This window comes from Colius striatus, chromosome 2, assembly GCF_028858725.1.
Source record: "Colius striatus isolate bColStr4 chromosome 2, bColStr4.1.hap1, whole genome shotgun sequence".
Classification (NCBI taxonomy): domain Eukaryota; kingdom Metazoa; phylum Chordata; class Aves; order Coliiformes; family Coliidae; genus Colius; species Colius striatus.
The window spans coordinates 84,374,806-84,396,829 of NC_084760.1; the positions used below are offsets into that span (position 1 = coordinate 84,374,806).

General features: G+C 38.7%; 1 protein-coding gene across 2 annotated transcripts in view; it reads left to right on the top strand.

The window, feature by feature from the left end:
• Positions 1 to 22,024, top strand: part of THADA (THADA armadillo repeat containing) — a 167,090-nt gene that overhangs the window by 137,043 nt on the left and 8,023 nt on the right. For both annotated transcript variants that reach the window (XM_061991338.1, XM_061991337.1), the window contains one exon: positions 1,906 to 2,037. In XM_061991338.1, coding sequence (XP_061847322.1) covers positions 1,906 to 2,037 — 132 coding nt within the window. The remainder of the gene's footprint in view (positions 1 to 1,905; positions 2,038 to 22,024) is intronic.

A 22,024-nucleotide genomic window follows, 5' to 3' on the forward strand; every position in this document is an offset into this window, starting at 1 on the left:
ATTATGTGAGGTAGACATTGTACTATTAAATGTTCATAGTATCAACTCTGGATTTGACCTCTACCATCTAGTTAAAGCTCTTTATAGGACAGACGTTGCCGTTTTATACCAAGTGAAAATAGTGGAGTGAAAAACTCCCAAATGCTGTGGTTCTTGTCTATTACTGTTTGGATCTGGTCTATAGATGACGGAGAACAGTTTCCTTTTTGGTCTTGTCAGAACAGTTGCTGGTTTCTATGCTTCCCATTTGGGCAGATGTGAAGGTCTGAAATTAAAAATAGCAGCAGTTTGTATCCTGTGTAAAATTTTAAACAAACAAACAAAAAAAGCAAACAGAAAACCCTCACAAATTCCCCCAAAAACTTCTCAGGAAAATAAACCACCAAGGCCTAGGTGGGCAAGGCACCTGAATTAGGTCTTTGCTCTGAAAATTGAGACGGGGGAGGAAAGATGCAGAGTTTACCTTCATTACTACCTAGAATTGGCAGTCTGGTGTTCTTCACAGCTGTGAAACTGTCAGCATTGCAGTGAGTAGTTTGACAAATCAAGGGCATGATCTGGTGTTTAGTTATATTGATATAAATCCAGACTCATTCTCTTAAAGTTAAAGGGGTTATACACACTCATTCTGCATCAGCTTGCTTGACCACATATAGTAGGAAGTAGAAGTTAAAGGAAATTGTGGTTGTATGAAATAGGGTTGTAGTCATTCCCAATAAGAAGAGGGTGAATGCCAATCAACATGTTCTGAGTGACCCCATCCTTTCTCCATCATTTTATTTGAGGGTTCAGAGTATGTATTTCTGGAAAATCCATTTACAGACTTCTACCTCTCCTGGAGATACAGTTGAAACTTCTCTAGGTGGGAAAGCTGGCCATTTAGAAGGGAATAATCATACTACTCTAGCTTGCCAGTATAACATTGTTGGATGTGTTATCCTAGAAAAAAATCTCAACTTTTTTCTGAAATAATCATACTCCATGCTATTCCCACATAAGAAAGTTTTACGAAATACAGGAATGCTGCTTCTGCCTGTGTATTAAAGCCTCCTGCAATTAATTTTGACCAAGCAATGGAATACATTTAATTGTCTGGCTAGACTTGTAATACAACTCTGTGATAGACCTGTTGATAACATGTTTGAGGAAAAACAGCTCAGCAATGAAGTGCCAACTCCATTGTTCTCTGTGATCACTGGAAAGTGATATCTAACAGCTGGCTGCCTCTAAAAGAGACCTTCCAGTGGATTCCTTCAATGACTATGTTCAACAAGAGCTGAAAAGTCATCTGAAAAGTACCCCAACAAACCTCTAAGTACAGATAGCGGGTATATGGGTGGCAGAGCGTGTTGGTGAGTGGTGGGGTAAGAGGAATATGTGAGAAGTAGGGGATGGATAGATCTGGGATGTGAGATGGTTTGCTCTTACCTGCAGAGAATGCCATTTGTGGCAAGCATTACTGACAGTATCTGAACAAAACTTGATTTGGCAGCCCATGCTCCAGGCAAATTTTAACAGCAAATCCATGATCACAGTATGTTGGTCAGTCTACAGTAGCAAAACTTGTGCTGTTGCCAAGCAGTAATTCTGAGCTCCGAGAAGCTATAGAAAACTCAGAGCACCCACAACTTCAAGTTGAACATGGATTAAAAGAGGTCCATTTTCTTATCTGTTGCCAATTATTTAAACCAAGTGAGTCAGCCACCTAGATAAGGTTCACACATGCTGAAAGTGTTTTTATCACATTGGCAGTTGTCTTCCCAGTGGTTTGCAAATGCATTTCTCCTGCCCATATTTGAGCCTTTCACTACATTTGTGATGTTTAGGTGTGGAAACCAAGCTCTATAGTTTCTTTGAATGCATGTAAGAAGTAATATTCTATTTTTTCTCCATAAATAAATGCAGGACTGTCTGATACCCTTGCTATGTGGAAATGTGTGGTTCTACTGCTGCAGAATGAAGATTTGGTAGTAAGGGATGCTGCTGCTGAGATTATACAAGTGGCACAGTCTGAAAAAAAGAGCTATAAAAGAACAGGTACGTTAACTTTTCTTTTAAAGTATTTCTCTTCTCATCAAGAAGTTCTTTCTTACTGTAAAGTGATCCATCGATCTCTTAGAAACACACACCATGGAGGATTTCAGCAAGGTATGATGTTTGACATCAATCATGCTTTATTCCTTTACTTTTACTGTTCTTGGTATAATTTGGTTATATGGATATGTAAAAAACACAACAGCAGTATTCAGCTTTTTGGATTTAGCTGTGAGGAGTCAACTAGCACATAATTCTATATTTTTGAAAGTTCTTTAATAGCAGCTTTGGTCTAATATAATGCAGTGGAAGGCACTCATTGAATCCCAGGTCATTATAATAGCCTGATCACAGAGACACAGGAATCTGGGAAACAGTGTTCAGCTCATTGATTCATTATTAGACCTTGAAATCCAGTTAAATCCAGATCAACAAAGGCAATTCTCAGCCACAACGTGCTTTCAAGGATGTGGGCCTTTTTGTCTGCATGCCCTAGTTTACTCAACCCTATTAATTTTAAAATAGCCACAAAACTTGAGTAGGCTTAACTAATTAATGTGCTTCACTTTGAGAGTCTTTGCTGACGCATCCTTCCATGTGTTAAGAATAAATTGGAGTTTGCTACCAAGCTCATCTCTCTGGTGGTCCCTACTGGTCTGTGCTACTCAGTAATGCCTGTACTGTCTTGTCTGCAATCAGTTCAAATTAGTCATCTATCTCCCTGTGAACTTCTGCTAGACTGGAGATAAAGCAGCTCTGTGGTTTAGACAAAAAATAAGAAAGGCAGTAAAACTGTACATTTGCCACTACTGCAGAAGTAGCCAGGAATGTGTTCGTGTGGCAGATGTGTTGTTGAGCTTGCACTTTTCAGGCACAACACACAGTGCCACAGGGTAGGATAAAGTAAAAGGAGGCGTGTGTTATGGATGGCTTTCATCTTTGTGTTAAATCCCTCAGCTGTGATTCCAGCACTCTCATCACAGCTCTGGCAATTTATCTAGTTCCAGCTACAGCTCTCTTGAGTGTCAAGAGTCTCTGTGTGTTTGTGCCTCAAGTCCCCAACACTGGCCTTAGAATGTCTCCAAATAATACAATGTTGGATTTTCTCTCTGGCTCCTTGTATCTTCTGCATTCTTATTTCTTGTATCCCTGTGCCAAGGGACGTTGCCCTTAAGCTGGATGAGGGCTTTGTCCTACTAATTAATACTAAGGTCACAGCAGCTCTTGCTGTTGTAACATCACTTTGTAAAGCAGAAGTGACCATAATCAAGGAAATAGCATCATAATTGGTTTTTATTTGCTGTGTTTCTTATTAGGATATGGAGGCCCTCCCCAAACTTCATTTCCATCATGGAGATCTCATTAATATTTACAAATATCTAAATGATGGATGGCAGGAAGTTGGAACAGCCCTTTGTTCTATTGTATCTAGTGACAGGACATGGGGTAATGGGATGAAGCTGGAACACAAAAAGTTCCATTTATACATAAGGAAAAACTATTTTACTGTGAGAGTGAGGGTGCCCAGGCACAGGCTGCCCAGGGAGAGTGTGGAGTCTCCTTCTCTGGAATTCTTCAAAACCTGCCTGGATACATTCCTGTGTGACATGATCTAGGTGGACCTGCTTCAGCAGGGGAGTTGGACTACATGGTTTCTAAAGGTCCCTTCCCACCCCTGCCATTCTATGATTCTATGTGTAGGACCTTGCACTTGGCCTCGTTGAAGTTCATGTGGTTTGTAGAGGCTCACCTTTCAAGCCCGTCAAGGTCCCTTTGGATGGCATCCCTTCCCTCCAGCACAGCAACTGCACCACACCTCTTGGGTTCAGTGGCAAACTTGCTGAGAGTGCCCTTGGTCCCACTGTCCATGTTGCCTACAAAGATGTTAACCAGCACTGGGCCCAGTACTGACCCCTGAGGAACACCACTTGGCACTGCTCTCCACTTGGATGTTGAGCTGTTGACTGCAAGTCTTTGAGTGTAACCATCCAGCCAATTTCTTATCTGCTGAGTGATCCGTCCATCACAACAAGGATGTCGTGCGGGACAGTGTCAAATGCTTTGCACAAGTCCAGGTAGATGATGTCAGTTTCTTTTCCCTTATCCACCAATACTCTAACACTATTGTAGAAGGCCACCAAATTTGTCAGGCACAATTTCCTGTTAGTGAAGCCATGTTGATTGTCACTAATCAAGTCCTTATTTTCCATGTGCCTTAGCATAGTTTCCAGGAGGGTCTGCTCTATGATCTTGCTGGGCACAGAGGTGAGACTGGCCTGCAGTTCCCCAGGTCTTCTTTTTTTTCCTTTTTAAAAACGAGGGTTGTGTTTCCTCCTTTCTAGTCAGTGGGAACTTTGTCAGACTGCCATGACTTCTCAAATGTGATGGGTAGTGACTTAGCCACTTCGTCTGCCAGTTGCCTCTGGACCTGCAGATGCATCTCATCAGGCCCCATAGACTTGTGCACCTTCAGGTTCCTTAGATGGTGTTGAACCTGATCTCCTCCTACAGTGGGCGATTCTTTATTCTCCCAGTCCCCACCTTGGCCTTCAATGATTCCATCTATTAGTGTGGTTTCAGTTCCAGTAACAGGTTCTATCTTGTGTAATTATTTGAAATGTAATATTAGCTCCTTGGCCGAGAATTTTAGTAAGAGCCTGTTTTCCTCAAGTAAATAATCCATGCAGCTTTGGATCACTCAGAGAGCAGTAACCTTGGAGAGTCTGAAATGCAGGTTAACACATGTGATACAAGAACCTAGTGAAAATTGCAGCCCCAAGTTTTGTTTGAAAGAAGAAAAGCTCAGCAGTCCAAACACATGGGGCTCTTATCCTTGCTCTACCCCGCCCTTCACTCCCCAAGAAAACTCCTACAAAAAAAAACCCCTATTTTTTAATAGAAGGCAAGGACTGCCACTGTTACCAGTGAAGTTCATTTTTGAAATTTCTTTTATTCATACAGAGAATCTTGAAATATTTTTGTACTATGTGTAAAAGCTCATAATTAGGAGGGCAAATTACTGAGGTTGGCTGATGGCAGTCACTTTCTGAGCAGAGTAGGTCAACCAGAATCATGTCTCACTAGAAAGGAGAAACCTTTTTTCCTTGCTAAAAATACCCACTTGTCAGGTAGTTAAGGTTTTCCTAATAACTTGAACAATATAAACCCCATCTGTAACTCAAGGTATTGTATGTACACTTTGTTGTTGTTTCCTCATGCATTGAGGTGTAAACTTCTGGGGGATTGTTTTATTCCTTTTAGTATGAGGGAGGGTACAGGAAGTATTGTATTCAGTGTAAATGTAGAATAGCTCCTTTGAAATCTAATTAAATTAGTGACCCATGGCTGTGTAAAGTCTAGACCTATTCACAGCAGCATTTCATATCCAAGAAAGCTGCTCCTTATAAGAAATGAGACCATTTGTGTCAGAGAAATACAAGGTTTATTTCTGTACTGATGATAGCTTTACTGAATATTGTGCAAAAAACAAGCAGCTCATTGCGAGGACAAAACCTATATCCATTGGTATTGTTTTCCTCTACGGCTTTTTTTATCTAGAGAAGAGTTACCCTAAGTAAAGTTACGTGCTTGCCAGTATTTAAGAAGTTTGAATAAACTCTTCTTTACTATTACAGCTAAGCCAGTGCAATTCTGTAAAATTCCCTATATAAAGCCCCCTCTTTAGTCAGCTGAGTCTTTATGTTGGTAAATTACCAAATTAACCTTAAATGGGTTTAAGAGCATTTTTAATGTTGCCAGCATTAGCACCAATTTAGGTGATTTTAAAAATTGAGCTGAATCAAGCTTAGATGAGCAATTTGATTTGTGAACTTGAGCAAATCTTTCGAAAGTGCCTGAATGATTTAACAGCCTAAATATGCTCTTAAAATATAATTTAGGCCTTCAGGAACCTTCTGCTATGTTTATTGTGAAATAGCAGTATAGTACAGAGATGAGCAAGTTACCTCTGGAAGCTGTGTGGCTGCAGCAGAGCATTGTCCAGCACTAGCCAGGTAGATGGCTCACACGGAGCACCACCACCATTGGGTGCGTTGTAAGCTTCTTTGAAAATCGGTCCGATGCTATTTGTTATTTCCCTTAGCTCTTGGGTAACTCTGAGAACAGGATTGCAGCTATAAATGATGTAGTTGGTTTTGAACATATTTCTGTTTTAATCCACTGGCCAAAAATTCAAATATATTAATGCTATTCCTCCAGTTCCCATTTCATACACTTTAAAAATAAGCCTGAGATGATACTCCTGGCCAGGAGTTTCTGAACAAAAGAGGATGCTCCTCATGGTGGCTGTTCCCTTTCTGATAGATTGTACTTTTTAATCTTCATAAAACCATAGTATCTCAGCCCTATCTTACCATATCAGACTAAACTCATGTAGGAGCCTGATTTTAGCAATTTTTGTTTTGCTTATTGACTAGAGAGTATGTGAGTGAAGGGAGAAATTGAAATGTGCTGCTGGGGAGCAGAAATAAAGTGAAGTAGATTAAAAAACGAAAATATTTTCAAGGTGACTTTGAATTCCTTTCTAGATTTCAGCTTTTGACTGAGTAGAACCTTCCTCTTTGTGAACTGTGCTGTTTCCTTGGCATGAAGTAAAACAAATGTGCTTGTTTCTTGCACCTATATTTTTTCACACATCATGAATGCAAAATGTGAATTCAAAATAAACTTCTTCAGGAATCTAGAGTAGGAGTCTTTGTCATGAAGACGTGTGCAAGGAAGCTGCCTGGGGGTTTTAATGGGGAGTGTGTCATGCAAATAAGCATTAGCAGAGATAGGAAAGGATGAGTTAAGAGAATATCAGGCTAACTGTATTAACATTTGAAAGAGACAAGAAGAGAAGAAATTCTAGTCAGATTTATGTTTCTTATTCCTATTCTCTGAAAGTCTTCCTCTTGAACCTAAAGCTGTGCAGAAGTCTTTGTACATATGTGCCCTAAGAAGATCAAGTAAATCACTTGAGCTAGAGATAAGAGATTACACAGTCTGTGTGATGTTAGTGCAGCACAATGGTCTGGCATTCATCATCAACACCACAGGTGATATCAGCAAATCATGGGTGACTGGCATGATCCCAGAACTTGTACCCCAAATGTCCTTTACAGCTTATCCATGAGGTATTTCAGAACAAGTAACTCAGATTTTATCTGCTGCAGTTGCTAGTAAAACAGCTAAGAGTAACTACTGGGCAAACCTAAAATGCTAAAAATACTGTTGTCATTGGTACTGTTCAGCTGCATAAGAGCATCACGCATATTGGTAAACAGTAAAGAAAGGTATTTTACGTTTTGTATTGCCTCAGCTGCTTCTTGGCGTCTGTTTTCAAACTATTCAAACGTGCACTTTGGGCATAGCAAGAGGGACTCCTCTTTCACATGTTTACCATTGGGTAAATGTGTTCAATATATCTCTTAACGCTTGTGTTAACCCTCCTCTTCCCAGTCTTGTTTGCTTACAAATTGCTAAGTCTGTGCTGTGGGATTGGAGATGGAAAATAACTGGGAGCTAGAACTTCTGCACCATTTCTCTGTGAAATAATGCAAGTTTTAAGTTGCTGTGTCTCTCTTCTGATGAAGCATATAAAGGAGAGATGCTAATAAGCTGTTGAGAACTCTGCTTTTCAGATGACTAATGTGTTCATCCTCTTGCCAAAGTTGAGGACAGATTTCACCACTTTTTGCTCTGCTTCTGTCCTGGCATAGCCTTCACGTAGAGGCAAATGGGAGGACTTGGTGGTGAGTAAAACAAGTATCAGGTTACTCTGATCCTGGACAAAGATTAATTTGTAGAGTTCAACTTTTCTCATGCACTGGATGACTTGCCTTGATGTTCAGGTTAGGCTAATAGACCTCTGAGGCCCCAGAGAGCTCCTTTAGTTGTGGCTCTTAAAACCAGTTCTGGCAGCTGCCTGGCTTTGAGAAATAAGTGGTATTACCTGAACGTAAACTAGGGAACTGCATGCATGCAAATTGGTTTGAGGATGCATTAACTGGAGTCTCTGTCAGACTTGTGTATTTTCTTGTGTATTCTGAGAGATGAATTTCTTCTCTAGAGATTTGGTGGAGAGGTTGCAAAAAGCACATAGTCAGAATTTTACTATAGAAAGAGCTGTGTTGAAACTGCTGTACAGAGCTGTTCCACTAGTCAGCCTGGAAATAAGGTTGGTTGGCAGTGCTGTGGATGGTTACAGCTGCACATGGAAGATCGAACATCTTCATTGTAGATACATGACATCAGCTGCTCTGGTGCAGAAAGTTAAGAGCTTCCCACAATTGCATCAATTTCAAGCCCTTCCTACTGCCCTGGGTGGGAAAAAAACAGCAAATTGGAAAGCACATTTGAAAAGTATTTCTTGTCATTAATGATTTTCAAGCAACCTTGAGAGTCTCTTATAATTTGGGAATCTGTTGGTCAGAAAAATCTCCCAGTCAGACCTTGCAATATGCCACGGGAGGCTGGGAACAGTCCAAAAGTTCTCACAGCATCCATTTGGGTTACTAATCCAAAAGTGCTAAATGTGTTAGCCAAAAATATTCCTTGATATGGGGACAAGTAGAAGGAAGATTAATGAATTATTTTTTTGGGGGGATCAGCTCCAGGATTTCTTCTGCTTCGACAGTGTTATTGATAACTGCATTCTCATAACCAGATGCACAGCTCACTGAATAGAACTGGATTTCTAAGCTTGCTATGAAAGAGGAGCCTTTTGAGCTGCATGTTAGGATTTAAATGGGATGTAATAGCCTACGTTAAAAGCAATACTTCGTGCAGCCTCACTGGAGAGGTGTAAAGTAGTGGCAGCAGTTTGTGGTATTATATTCAAACATGGTGTAGGAGTTAGTATTCAGCAATGCTATAAGGTGATGACATCTCTCTGGTTATATTAGATAAGGCATGTTGAGGACAGGACAAAAGGTCAAACAGCTGTGTGTGTATTCTGGGAATCCTCTGAAGTGGGTCCTAGTGTGCTGCCAAGAATTACTAGAACACTGCATGGTGGAGTGCACTAGATGTTACTGAAAACTACTGTAAACTGTGGAGGGTAGCTTCACCAATAATGTACTTAGGCTGTCTGAAATTGTAGGATTGTAAGGAGAACAGGGTTCAGAGAGAAAGGACAACGTTCTTCTCAAAATGCTGAATGTTCAGCCTTCTGCTTAAGGGACCATACCTCTGGCTGCATCTTTTTTTTCCCTTATGTGGTTTTAATGGTGAACACTTCCATACACATGCGCACAGAACAGGACTTCTGCAGAGAGACAAATGTGTAACAATGACCATGTAAATCCTGGCAAACTAAGAAGATAGTAAATACCTGTGCTAGTTGGTGACTACCTGATGTCTATTACATTTAAGAAGTTTGCTACAGAAAGCAAAATGACATGTGGTAAGAGGTTATGAAATACTTACTGTGGCTTGAAGAAGTCATTTCAAGTTTTTTACATCTTCTGTAATAGTTCTGAGAAGGTAACAATTGCAGGTCAGTTTCCAGAATGAAAGAATTGAGGCCTAAGAGTGTAAATCAATTTGTCTGGCCTCTCAGCTAAACTGTCAGGAACAGACTTGACCTGTAGCCTAGTTGTATCATATTTTTATGCTAAGAGATATATTTTCAGTCTTTGTAATATTTCTTTTATATCTGACATTCTAGTTTTATACCCTAAAATATCTACGACTCTTATGAAAACTTTTAGAAGATCTGATTGGGAAGTAACTGAGGTCTTTTAGATTGCATTTGTATGGTTGTTTCCTGACTTAATGGTGACTCTTAACATTTAGCTATTGTTCTTATATACAGAGAGAGAAAAAGTTAACTTAAGAAGACAGAAAATTGGCTTCAATATTCTTGTTCAGAAAAATCTTTGGTAGTAGCCTTTGTCTCAGGGAAAAATTTTGAAAAATTTCTGATGCCAATTCTTTTCTTTTATGACAAAGCCCACATAGAGGAAGGCTGTTTGCTAGCCACATCTTACCTACAAAACTTGCAGTCTTGGAGTAAAAATATTAATGAACCACTTACTTGAGGGCAAAGTGAATTCACACTCTCCTGTACTTTTTTATTAAACTTAATAAGCTTATGAAACTAGGTTTTCTGATACATTCTGGACAATTGTTGTTCTGTTAGCTTAACAAGTATGTGCCCTTTTGATATAAGCACAAGAGCACCAGTATTGATCATCTTCTGCTTTATAAAACATTGCACTTATTTCTGACAGATGTCTGTGATGGATTAGTGTTAGAAAAATAATAATCTCTGTGTGTTTCTTATATTGATTTGCTTTCTACTCCTGGATTAGCTACAGAAGAGTTAAAGAACATTGAAAAGGTAGTTTTTTCAAGCCAAGCTAGTAAACTATGTAAAATCAACCTCTTCAGGGGTAAACAAAAACTGAAGCACTGATCACATTCTTATGAACAGAACTGTTTTGTGCTTTCTCTGAACAAGCTGGAAGTGCTCGCTGCAGTGCTTTGGAACAAAAGTACTCTGTTCACAAAAGTGTGAAAGAATGCCATGGAATGACAGGTGAAAATAAATTGTCTTTCCCAATGTTGACTGTTTTTTACAGCTAAGTCATGAAGAGTTGTGAATTTTTGTTGTTTTGGTTTCTTGTTTCCTTTTGCAGCTGGCATTCTGTGTTGTGGGCATGCTAGGAATCAACAAAAATGCTGAGCTTTTAAATCATACCTATACTTCTGAAATATTATTTCAGTTACTTAGAGATATAATAGAGGTTCCATGATGTATGAAGAGTATGGGACTTGGCCCACAATCCATGTGACACTTCGCTACTGTATTCAGCTCTTGTTATACCAAGGTTTAAGTCTATATCATTCAAATAAATGGACTCCAACTTTATTGGTTTGAAAAACTGAAACAAAACTAGCAATAATAATATTGTAGCTTGTCCTTCACCTATAAAAATGAAGTCTGGACAGAAATTGCATTGTTTTTCTGACCAGTTGCTGCAGTTCTCTACTTTTATTAGTAGTGCTCCTTCTGTTTCACTGCTGCTATGAAAAGGTTAAGCTGTCCCGAGAGATTTTTTTTTTTAAAGACCAATGGCTACAGACCTCAGCAATTTTAATATAGGGGACAATTATTTAAAAAAAAATGTTTTTTTAAAGCTAGATTGTGTTGCAAAATAGTCAGCCAAACAACTATAGAAAGAAATCCTCTTGCTTCAGAAAGAATTGTTTAATGATTAGGAATGGGGAAAAGAGAATAGGAGAAAGAACAGTGGAGGATTGAATGGGAGTTGCCTACAATTTAAAAGAAAATAATTTCCTTTTATAGGGTGCTCACTTTCTCAGACCATCTGACCAGAGGTTAAAAATTGGGATATGGAAGTTGGTGGTAACTTTTTGATCATTTGTTGCCCTGCACAAGTGAAAGCTGGAACAAACAGGGTGCTATTCTAGCTGGGACTATACCCAAAAAGAACTTTAGTTACCCATAACCTGCAACCACATCCCTCCTCCTCAGGTTGCTTAAGATGCAGAAGTCACCCTGGAAGTATTTAAGAGACAGTTGGATGTTGTACTTAGGGAAATGGTCTAGTGGTTGATAGGCCTAGGACAAAGGCTGGACTTGATGATCTTAAAGGTCTCTTCCAGCTGAAATGATTCTATGGATGCGGCCCAGCATCTCTGATGTTTATGGTATCTTGAATATCAACTTCACATACAGTTGAGAACCATATTTGGGAAGTTCTGACATGAAAGATTTGGGAGCCCTGAGCAGGCACACCCACACACACGTTGTGTTCTTTATAAAAGCTGAGATGGGATACCTGCAGAAATCATGTGATGGGCTGGAGAGTTTGGTAAATTTTACAAGTTGTCAATTACTTATTTCCATACCTCATAACCCTAAATGTGCAAACCAGCTTGTAAACTCTTCATATTTAAGCAAAGTAGGTGAAAGCTTATATTATACATAGAAAATAGAAAAATGTTTGCTAAGAAGTGCATGTTTAATATTATGGGAAATGAGATTTTTTTGTAAATGTTTTGCACATGAAAGACTCTTGTCAACAGCTGTGGAGAATGAAGGTCTCTGTCTTTCAGCAGCAGAGGTTGAAAAGATATCAAGGAGGCAGATTTCCTCTTGTTCTGCTCTTTGCAACATAAGGTATCACCTCTGCAAGAATGGTGCTAAAAAACCTGTGCAGAGCCCCAAGCAAAATATTTGTTCTATGCAAAGCCCGTGCTCCATTTCAAAGCATGCATGTAGGATATTGATATTTATTTGTAATGTCATTTTGCATTGAGAGGGATTTCACCAAGAATGAGGAGATGATATATTTCTGCAAGCAGATTTTTGTACACAGAAATTAATTTGTGTTTGTGTGGGTGGGAGTGAGGTAGGGAATATAAATACTTTTGCAAACTAACCTAAACCATCAGCTTGTTTTCACGTAAGTCAGCACTCAGCAATATTAATTACCAAGATAGTGCCTACCTGTGCCAGTGTCAAAGTGGCACCCTAAAACGAAAGGTGGTTTTATCGTATTACCAATTCCCTGAGCCATAGCCTTCCCACTGATTTGGTTGCTTCAATTCCTAGTGGGTTGATTGGGGAGATGGGAAGCATTTGTGGGACACAATGAGCTCTTACTTCAAAACCTAAGATGTGTAAAACTCAATGTCTTTTTTTTCCTGTAATCAACTCCAAATGAGCTCTTACAAGGGGAAGTCGGAACTGGTTTGGTTGAACAAATTGATTTCTCATGCATGAAAAAGTCATGTTAGACATCCATGGGGAGCCTAGAAATTTAAATTTTGAGAATTAGACTTTTTATGAAGGGCTTTTGATATGTTAGATTTAGAGCAAGACCACTGAAGTCACCTTGAGGAGCAGAATTATTTATGGCAGTTGCTTACAGTACCAGTGTAATGCCACTTTCACGTGTTTTTAATTTTGTTCCTTCACATGGTCTGTGGTGTGTTAATGATCACCTTGTCATGCTAGCAGTGGAAAACAGTTTTATAAATAAATTCCCACTGGTAAGATGAAAGTGTTAACAGAAATACTTTAGTGAAGGTCTTGATTAACTTATACATTTGGCTTGATCACAGTGGAGGTTGGACTTAGAATATCTTGTTACCAGGGCTAATAAAACCCGTTCATTTTTTTCATGTTCTGTGTTAATTACCCTTTTACTTTCCCTCATGTGCAGACACACACAAGCTGATTTCATGCTTGTATTGAAGACAGCAGTTAGGCTTTGTGGACTTCTACTTGCTGTACTTGTGAGTTCATACCCAAATAAAACCAACCTTTCCTAATTTCAGAATCTGTGTATTGTAATAGTGGACCTTCAAAACTATATATCATTACCCTTGGGTGTTCAACTTAACCTACTTTTGTTGTAAAAACAGCATAATATGTCTAATATAGAGGCATTAGGAAGCACAAATAAGAATTAAATTTTCAGGATATCTTTCTGCTTTAATTCAAAATCCCCAAATGTAAGTTATTCAAGTCAATCACCATTTTGCAATACAGTAGACTAGTGTCCCATATTCCTTCACCATCATCTCTCTGAAATGTCAGGGAAACAGGTATATGCCATATTCTCTGGGGCCTAGTATCATTAGGCTCAAATAAACCATTAACGAACAAGGCAAAGGTCTTTCAAAAAATATGTTCCTAATCTCGATTTCCTTCTCCTAAAGCAATGCGTGTTGCGTATATCACTTTAATTAGGCGAGATCATATTGAGATGGGAAACGGTCTCACAGATTATATACTGAAGTACAGAGGACTTGAGATTCGTTGGATCCAGTGACTTAAGGCTGTCCTAATGAAAGGACAGCACAGACCTTGGAGTGCAAATACTGTGAAGTATAAGGAGAGCCTAGGGATAAAGAGTGAAATAATGCTTATATACACAAGTTAAATTTTTTCATATGCTAATCTGTATCACAGACATCAGTGTTTTCATTTCAAATTCCCAGAAGTAGTAGGAGCAATGCAATCAGCCCTTGCTTGTTAGCTGCCTTCTTTTGCAGTGTGTTTTAATTTCAGCATGATCATCTGTATGATGCTGTGTAAGCATGCCACAGAGTAAAGGTAAATTCTCCAGATTAGAAGATTTTAACAGAATAGCTGGTTAGTGGTGACGGCTCAACTAGTGCCATCCATGGCAAAGTAGAATCCTGAAGCAAGCTCATTTGAAACTGGAAAAATAAAATACTAAAGACAGAAAGAATCTTTATGTTAAAGATGTACATGTCTATGTTAAAGACATATGTCACTGTGGAGTGTAATGGCAAATAGCATTATTTATTTAAAAGAAAAGGAAAAAAAAGTTTTTGGAGCAGTGAAATGAAGGGAGCTTGGGGTTTATTTTTCATGGAATTTTTGCAGATAAATGGATTTTTTTCATATCAGATGATTGAAGTTTCAGCCTTTTACTAGGCAGGACAGCAATAGGGTCTCTTTTCTTTACCCAGCTGGCTAGTTTCATAGAAACAAAACTTAATATTTTGGATTCCCGTATTCTTTTTGTCAGACTGGATTGAAATTGTGCAGCTGGTTCAGAAGTTGTGGTGGGAAACACGTACACAGAAGCATGCCTGCTGATTTCCTTATTTTGTTAAAAAATGGGACAAAAATCCCTTTGATGTTGTTTCTTCTTGTAGATTGCCAGTCTGATCAAATAAAATATACCAGAGCTGTTATTTTTTCTATGCACTGAGTGCTCCCTTCATCTCTACCTGCACTCCTACTTTATCCTGTTTCTTGTACCTTTTCAACAGACCTTGAATTGACTTCTGTTAAACATATTGCCTGCACTTTTTTTTATCCATCTTCTCTTTATAGTTTGTTTTGTAAATTAAATTAATTGTGTGAACTCTATGTTTTATAAGGAAGAATGATGGTCTTCTTGTTAGGGTTGACTTTTCATTATAAATTTATGTTAATCCCAAATAGTTGCTACTGAGATTCTTCCATGTTGTTTTTTTTTTTTACGTTTGTTTCTTTTGATTACAGCTGACATGATTTTACTTAGAAAAATAGGAGGAAAATGCTATCTTTATGTAGGCTATGGGAAAAGAAAATTGAAGGCCTCTTCACTGAATGCTGTTACACGTGTATGCTTTGTAGCCAGAGATGTTTTGTAAAGGATGCACAAATTTGGCTGAGAAATAAGACTATGAAATGCTATACTTTATATATATTCAGTAGAGACTGAAGGGAACCTAAAAGCTCTGAAGATTTTTGTGTTCACTAAGCAGCTTAAATTTCTCTGCTCCTGAAATGCTTACCTGTGTTCACAGCACAGCTGCTGAGGGAATGCTGTGCTTCAGGACTCTGCAGCTGTGGCTGTGGGTAGCTCTGCGCCAGGCTGCATTTAGGCACTTATAGTGAAAACTCTTGTCCTTTCAATAATAGCTGTGGGTGGTCAGCAAAATGAGGAGGAATGGGCCATCACTTCTGGTTAAAAAAGGGGAAAAAGGTAAATAAGAAAAAATCAGTTGACTGCTTAAAGAGGCAAGCTGAACCGATGAGATTAAGGGAACAGGAGGTGATGCTCGGTCTGGTTAGGGGAGGGGACTTGCTCTTGCCAGTGTGAGAGGAGAGAGTTCTTTGGTGAAAGGTGTGTCGAGAGAGACTGAGAGGCATTGTGGAGTCTCCTTCCTTGGAGGTCTTCAAGACCAACCTGGACATGTTCCTATGGGACCTGATGTAGGTTGACCTCCTTCTGCAGGAGAGTTGGACTAGATGATCTCTAGAGATCCCTTCCAACCCTACCATTCTATGATTCTATGAAAAGGGAAGAAACAGAATGGACAAAGGAGATAAAAGGGGAACACTTTTCTGCATTTTGGGACATAGTGTGATTGGAGGTAGTTATGAGGCTGAATGTCAAACCCAGGGCTTCATTTGTTGAGATGATTAGACCTATGTTGAGACTCTGGAGTCTGGTGACTGGGTCAAGGTAGAAGAACCTGGAGCAGTGCTATGGATACACCTCCCATCACCAGTGATGTTACCATTTCCTATTACTCCATCAGTTTGAAGCAGCAGATGCGTGAGTGGTCAGCCTTATGGTTCTACTGTTTCTCTGACCCATGACCCTCAATATAATGACACATTATTTGAATAAGGTACAAATTTCTTTCCTGTTTTTGGAACTTGGAACATTACACATACACGTTGCCATCTTTCCCCCTCCACCCTTTCCCCACAGTAAGAATATTCATAAGATTGCAAGGCTGTGTATACAAAAGTTAGGAACTTCAACTTGAATTCAACCTCGCTGTACTGCATGTATTAAGAAGCAAAGATAAGCTACACTCTCACCGTTTGCATTTTTTACACAAGTTATTTTACAATTCTATACATAGGGCAGGTTTGCTCTGATGATGAATCAGGAATCTAGAATACAGGGACCTGTCATCTCCAAGAGCATGACTACTACCACAGTTGCAAAATTGACAGTGATATAATGAGTAAGACCAAGATCACAAGAAGGAATGTGCCAAAGCTGTTTGGTGTTGCTTTTGTGATTTGTGTTCAGTCCTTGCCTCTCCCAGAGAGCTGTTTTGTGCAGGTAAGCAAGTCACTCCAACTCAAGTTTGGAAAGGAGGTCACTAATTTGCTGAGTGCTTAGCTAGATGCCTTGGAGGCATGATTTGCAGGAGTTCAGAGCACTTCTATCTGAAGCCAGAGAGAAATGGATTTTGATTATTAAAGCATTATGGGGTGCTGACTCCTCAGTGAAACAGGTCATCATGTGTCACGTCAGACATCTAAAATCAGTCAGGATTTTTTAATCCTGATAGTGCTATTTCTTGTTTCTGTGGACATTGTTAAAAATACAAGTAATTTGTGAAGCACTCCATATCATGATGAATGACTAAGAGTCACTGGTTACTTAGCCATTCTGTCTTCCTTGCCTATTTAGAATATTTTGTAATAAGAAGTGTTCAAAGCCATGTATTGAATGTGCAGTGAATAGGGAGAGAGATTTCTTGCCAGTGACTGGGAATTCCTTGGTATTGCATAGTTCATGTCTGCATTAATCTGAGAGACACAAATGTTTTCCATTTTGTGGTAACTTGTTCAAGGGGCACTTATATCCAGCATATCAGTAGATTGAGGGCAGCACTCACAGCACTTATCTTAGTTCCTTCTCAGTTGAAAAGACACAAACCAGCTCCTCAAAGGAGTTTGAACGAAATGGAAAAGGTAAACATATAGTTTATATTAGACAGGTATATTGATACCTATGTTAGACTTTCTATTGAAGAACTCTGATTATTAATTCAATAATATTTATCAAACACTCTGTGTATATGTTCATATTATAGGCAAGACTAAGCAGCTCCTACTCCTCCCATACATTTACTTGAAATAAGGCCTCAAAGTAACTACTACAAACCACATTACGATTTATTGATACACTTGATTGTGCCAAGGCCTCCAAAATGGTATTATATCTGATGGAGTTGCAGGTAGCCACTCCACAGATGTCTGGGATAAAGACATACCATCCAAGTCACTCACTTAGGCCTTTCTAGTGGATGCACTGACGACATCTAGAAGTTTCCTAGCAAGTCTTGACCCAGCTGTAATGCGTTTAAATGACAGCTGTATGGAAATGCTAGAGCCTCAGGTGCTTCAGTAAGAGAGATAAATAAACCAGAGGATTTCTAAAGAGGTGTGGATCTGTCCATGTAAAGGGAAGTGCCCTTTTGTAGATTTGTGCAAAATCCACAAATCACTGGAGAGGCAAGAGCTGTATGAAAGAAAAAAGGTGAGCTTCTTGCTTTAATATGAAATGTTGAACGTCATCTTGGGAAGACACTCTGAGTCATGATGCTAGAAATGCCTCTGCCATGCTAGGATCAGCAAGGCTTTGCTGTGAACAAAACTTGTGGTATTACAGTGGGGAATATATACGCTTCCTCTCATTTCAGAGTATTTCTGAAAGAAAGCCCAGAAATCAACTCACTCTCAAGTGAAATCATTGGTGCAACTTCTTCCCATTGTGAACAGCAAATAGTTCCCTCATGGATTGAATATGCTCTTGAAAAATTTTTCTGAGATGAGTATTTTTTGTTCTGGACTGAGGCTTGCAGCTGCACTTAATTTATCTGTTAGACATCTACAGGAGAACTGCCCCTGAATGGTCTGTAATCACTGAGCATCCGCCTGTCTGTAGATCACAGCTCCAGAGTCAGGCTGACATTTTTCATTGGAATGTCAGAAACTTTGTAACAACAGATCATACTACACCACATGGAAAACAAATTGCAACAGGTATTAGAAGGCATTTGGATCTCGACAGGGAAAGGGAAAAAGGAAAAAGTCCTCTCAGTCCTTTGTTACTAATACTCTTGCAGTGTCAATGTTTTGTGGTTGCGGTAGTTTCTAACATTGCAGTGTGTTTGAAAACTTAAAGGTATATTTATGATGTGTATTTGTGTACATATGTGTCAGCAAAACCATAAAAATTATGTGAGCCATTCTCTACACGTAAGCTTTATCTCTTAGACAACATCTGAATAAGACATATGATATGGACTGTACTGGAAGTTTTTGACGTAAGAGGGTGGTTTTCCATCAAGTGTTCGTATAGTGAACAGTTTCTGTGGGGTCTTGCTCTTTAAATATATGCTCTTACATGCTGAGGAAATGGGTTTAGAAAATCAACCAGTAAAGAAGCAGAGAATGTATCATGAACCTTTTTGACGTAAGTTATTATACAAAGGATTTATGGCACTTTCCGTAAGAACAATTTTGTAGTCAGTTAATTTCGAATGTCACCCATTTTCATAAATTATATGAAACAAAGATAAAAATTAACTAAAAAACAATCTTAAAAAGTCTCTCCCTGTACTATTTCATTATAAGGTATCAGAATAAATAAGAAGACTGAGTTGCCGAGGTTCCCAAGTTCCTTTTTGCTGTTGTGCTCAAAAATATCTGCATTCAGTAACCTGCACATACACCTGAATCAGATGTTTTGAAGTAAATTAGCAAGAGTCTTCTCTGCTCAACACCCACAGCATGCAGGAATCTGCAACTTTCCTTTGCCCCACCCTTTAGAGCAGAACTCCTGAATGAGATATAACAATGTAAACTACCATTCAGGAGAAAACTTGGAGCAAGATCAAAGCATATTATAACCTAAGTGGCCTTGAGTAGTTCAAATTGTTATATGTTTACTAGAAATTTTTCAAATAATCTACTTTTGTTCCAAATTCCAGTATTTCAAAAGTGAAGAGTTTGTTTAGTAGTTGTCACCAGCTGTGACAAGCATGCTTGTAGAACAAGGGTTGTAGTAAGAAAAACCGCTAAGTATAGTGTTGCATCAGTACTCACATAGAAGTACATACCATTTTTGTGCCTTTATTTGTGTCTTGCAAAAAAATCACAGAATGGTAGGAGTTAGAAGAGACCTTTAGAGATCATCTAGTCCAACCCCCATGCTAAAGCAAGCCCCCTCCAGATCAGGTCACACATATGCTTTGCAATTCAGATCAATTGGTTTAATTAAAGAAAAGGGGGAGAGAACTACTGCATCAAAACTCCTAATTGTCTTATTAAGGTTTATTGGTGTGTATGGTACTTGTTAAATCAGTGGCTTTTGCAATGGGAACTTCATATTACTTGCATCTTTGTAAAGAACTACTTTATATAAAGAATGTATGATCACTGTGACTCTTTACTTTGTATTCCCAAATTTATATCAACACTTGACAAGTTGTTCTTAGCCCACTTACACAATGTTAGATCATCACATGGATGAAGGGACCATTTGCTTTGTAGAATACAATGCCAGTAATTAAAGTTGAAAATGAATGGACTGAATTAGAATCAGCTTATCCATCAAAGACTGGCTACTGATTATTTACTGACAGCGCTTCATTTAGCTCTATTAATTACACAGTAGCACCCTTATGTAAAGGTTATGAGCTATACTCATGAAAATTAAGAAATAATAGATGAAAAATAATTGCATGTGCTCAGCACTGAAGTCTGAAAGTGGTAAATGTTAAGTAATGTGAATAATCTAGTAAATGTTTTTTTTCTTATCAGTGTTTTAATTGCAAGTGAGTAAACAGGACAGCAGCTTTCAGGTCACGATAGGCTTCTTATGCAAGCTGTGATGGTCGTGGCTGTGACTCCATAGCAATGAAGGAAGGCCTGCCTTTCTAGTACTGCTTTAAAAACAGCTTTTATATATTGAAGTGTTCTGCCCAAATCATATTGTTTCACAGGTATTGTGGAGGAAAGGAATTTTGTGTGCAGTCTTCTGTATTGATTACTCACCCTTTCCATATGCCTTTATCCCTTAAATAACAAACCTTTCATCACCATTCTCCAGATATTATTCTGAAATTCGAGCTATGATAACACAAATTAATTCATCTCCTGTGTTCCTGCAGCAGAGCTGTAACTTACATCTCATTCACGTTCTCTAATCCTCGGTGCTACGCAAAAAGTTCCTTAGTTGGAGTAGGCCAACAACAACAGTCTTCAGTCATACATTTACTTCTAGTGATGCTAATTTTGAAATTGAGTACTTATCTTCATTTTTCCAATAATTACGTAATTTGAGTTAAAGAACGTATGTTCTCATTGGCAGGGTTTTAAACAATTAGCTGAACAACGTTTTTTTACCTTTTCAAAAGGAGAACATTAGGTTCTGTGAGGTTATGCAGGGGGTATTGGGTTTTTTTGTTGCTTAAAATAGACCATAGCTTTGGGGGAAGGTTCTGCAAAAGCAATAATGCAAGTGGTAATGTCCAAAAGCTCATTTCCTCTGTCAGACCTGTGAGCTGTGGTTGTTTTGTAATAAACCCCTTTGTGTACAGGAGGTATGGCTTTCACGGGAAAAGCTTATGTATGCTTATATATAGATTTTAAAAGAAGAAAACCCACACTTGTTATTGAGTTGAAAAATATTGTTCCATTCACATTCCAAAAAAGGACTTTAAAAAACGATGAATACGTGTGTGCTTTTTTTTTGTTTAAGAAGGAACTTTAATTTTCTGCTCAGCCCTGAGCTGTAAGTTTCTGTCACAATCAGAGATGTTATTAACTCAGATCTGTTTATAATCAAAGTCGAAGCTGAGAGAGCAGGATCACTGCCACTCTCCTCGGAGACTGCAACTATTAAGAAATTACTTTTGATTAGTTTGTTTTGTAATCGTGTTGTGTTTTGACATCGTGTTGCGTGATGTCAGGAAGGGCCTCTTTTTGAAAGTCATCCTGGAAAAGCACGGCTATAAAACAGACTCCGGCAGGGAAATGGAAAACAGATGAAGTAGCTGTAACGTCATCTAGGGAATGCTCTTTCTCGAGAGGATAGAAATGATCTAATCGCCTTTGATTTTATGAAACACTATAAAAAGGAATCTGCTTATATATTAGATTTTACATAAATGGTTATTTTAAAAAGTGGAAAGTTTGACGATTGTAACTTAAAATTGACATAGTGCAATGAATAAGCACGCTTTCAAGAGCCATCTGCCAACCAGCCGGATGCAACGGGTTACCATTTCTGCATTTCTTTTCTCTTGTTTTACTACTGAGTTGTCCTTGTTAATCTTAGTGCCCAGAAATATGGTAGCTCTGTAATATTATTTGTGGAGACTGACTGGGTATGGGCACCATTTTACTTTCTATCTACTGCTACTGCTTTTCTTCTGTCCTGTTGTTTTTTCTGGTGGCAAGACATCTCTGTGTTGCCTTGCTGCCGAGTTGCATAATTCCTGTCTAGCTCAAAGCAGAACATATAAGCAGGTTATTTCAATGTAAGAAGTTCAGTCTCTAACCTCACTTTATTTACCAGCTTATGTAGCCCTCAGGTTGGGCCAGTGGGATTTCTTTTTATTTTTTAAATTGCGAGGCTGTTTAAGTTTTGTGAAGCCTGTGCACACATAAACACAGCATTAATGCCTCTCAGAGATTTCTTATATTTGATATGTCAAGAAGAGGGGCAAATCT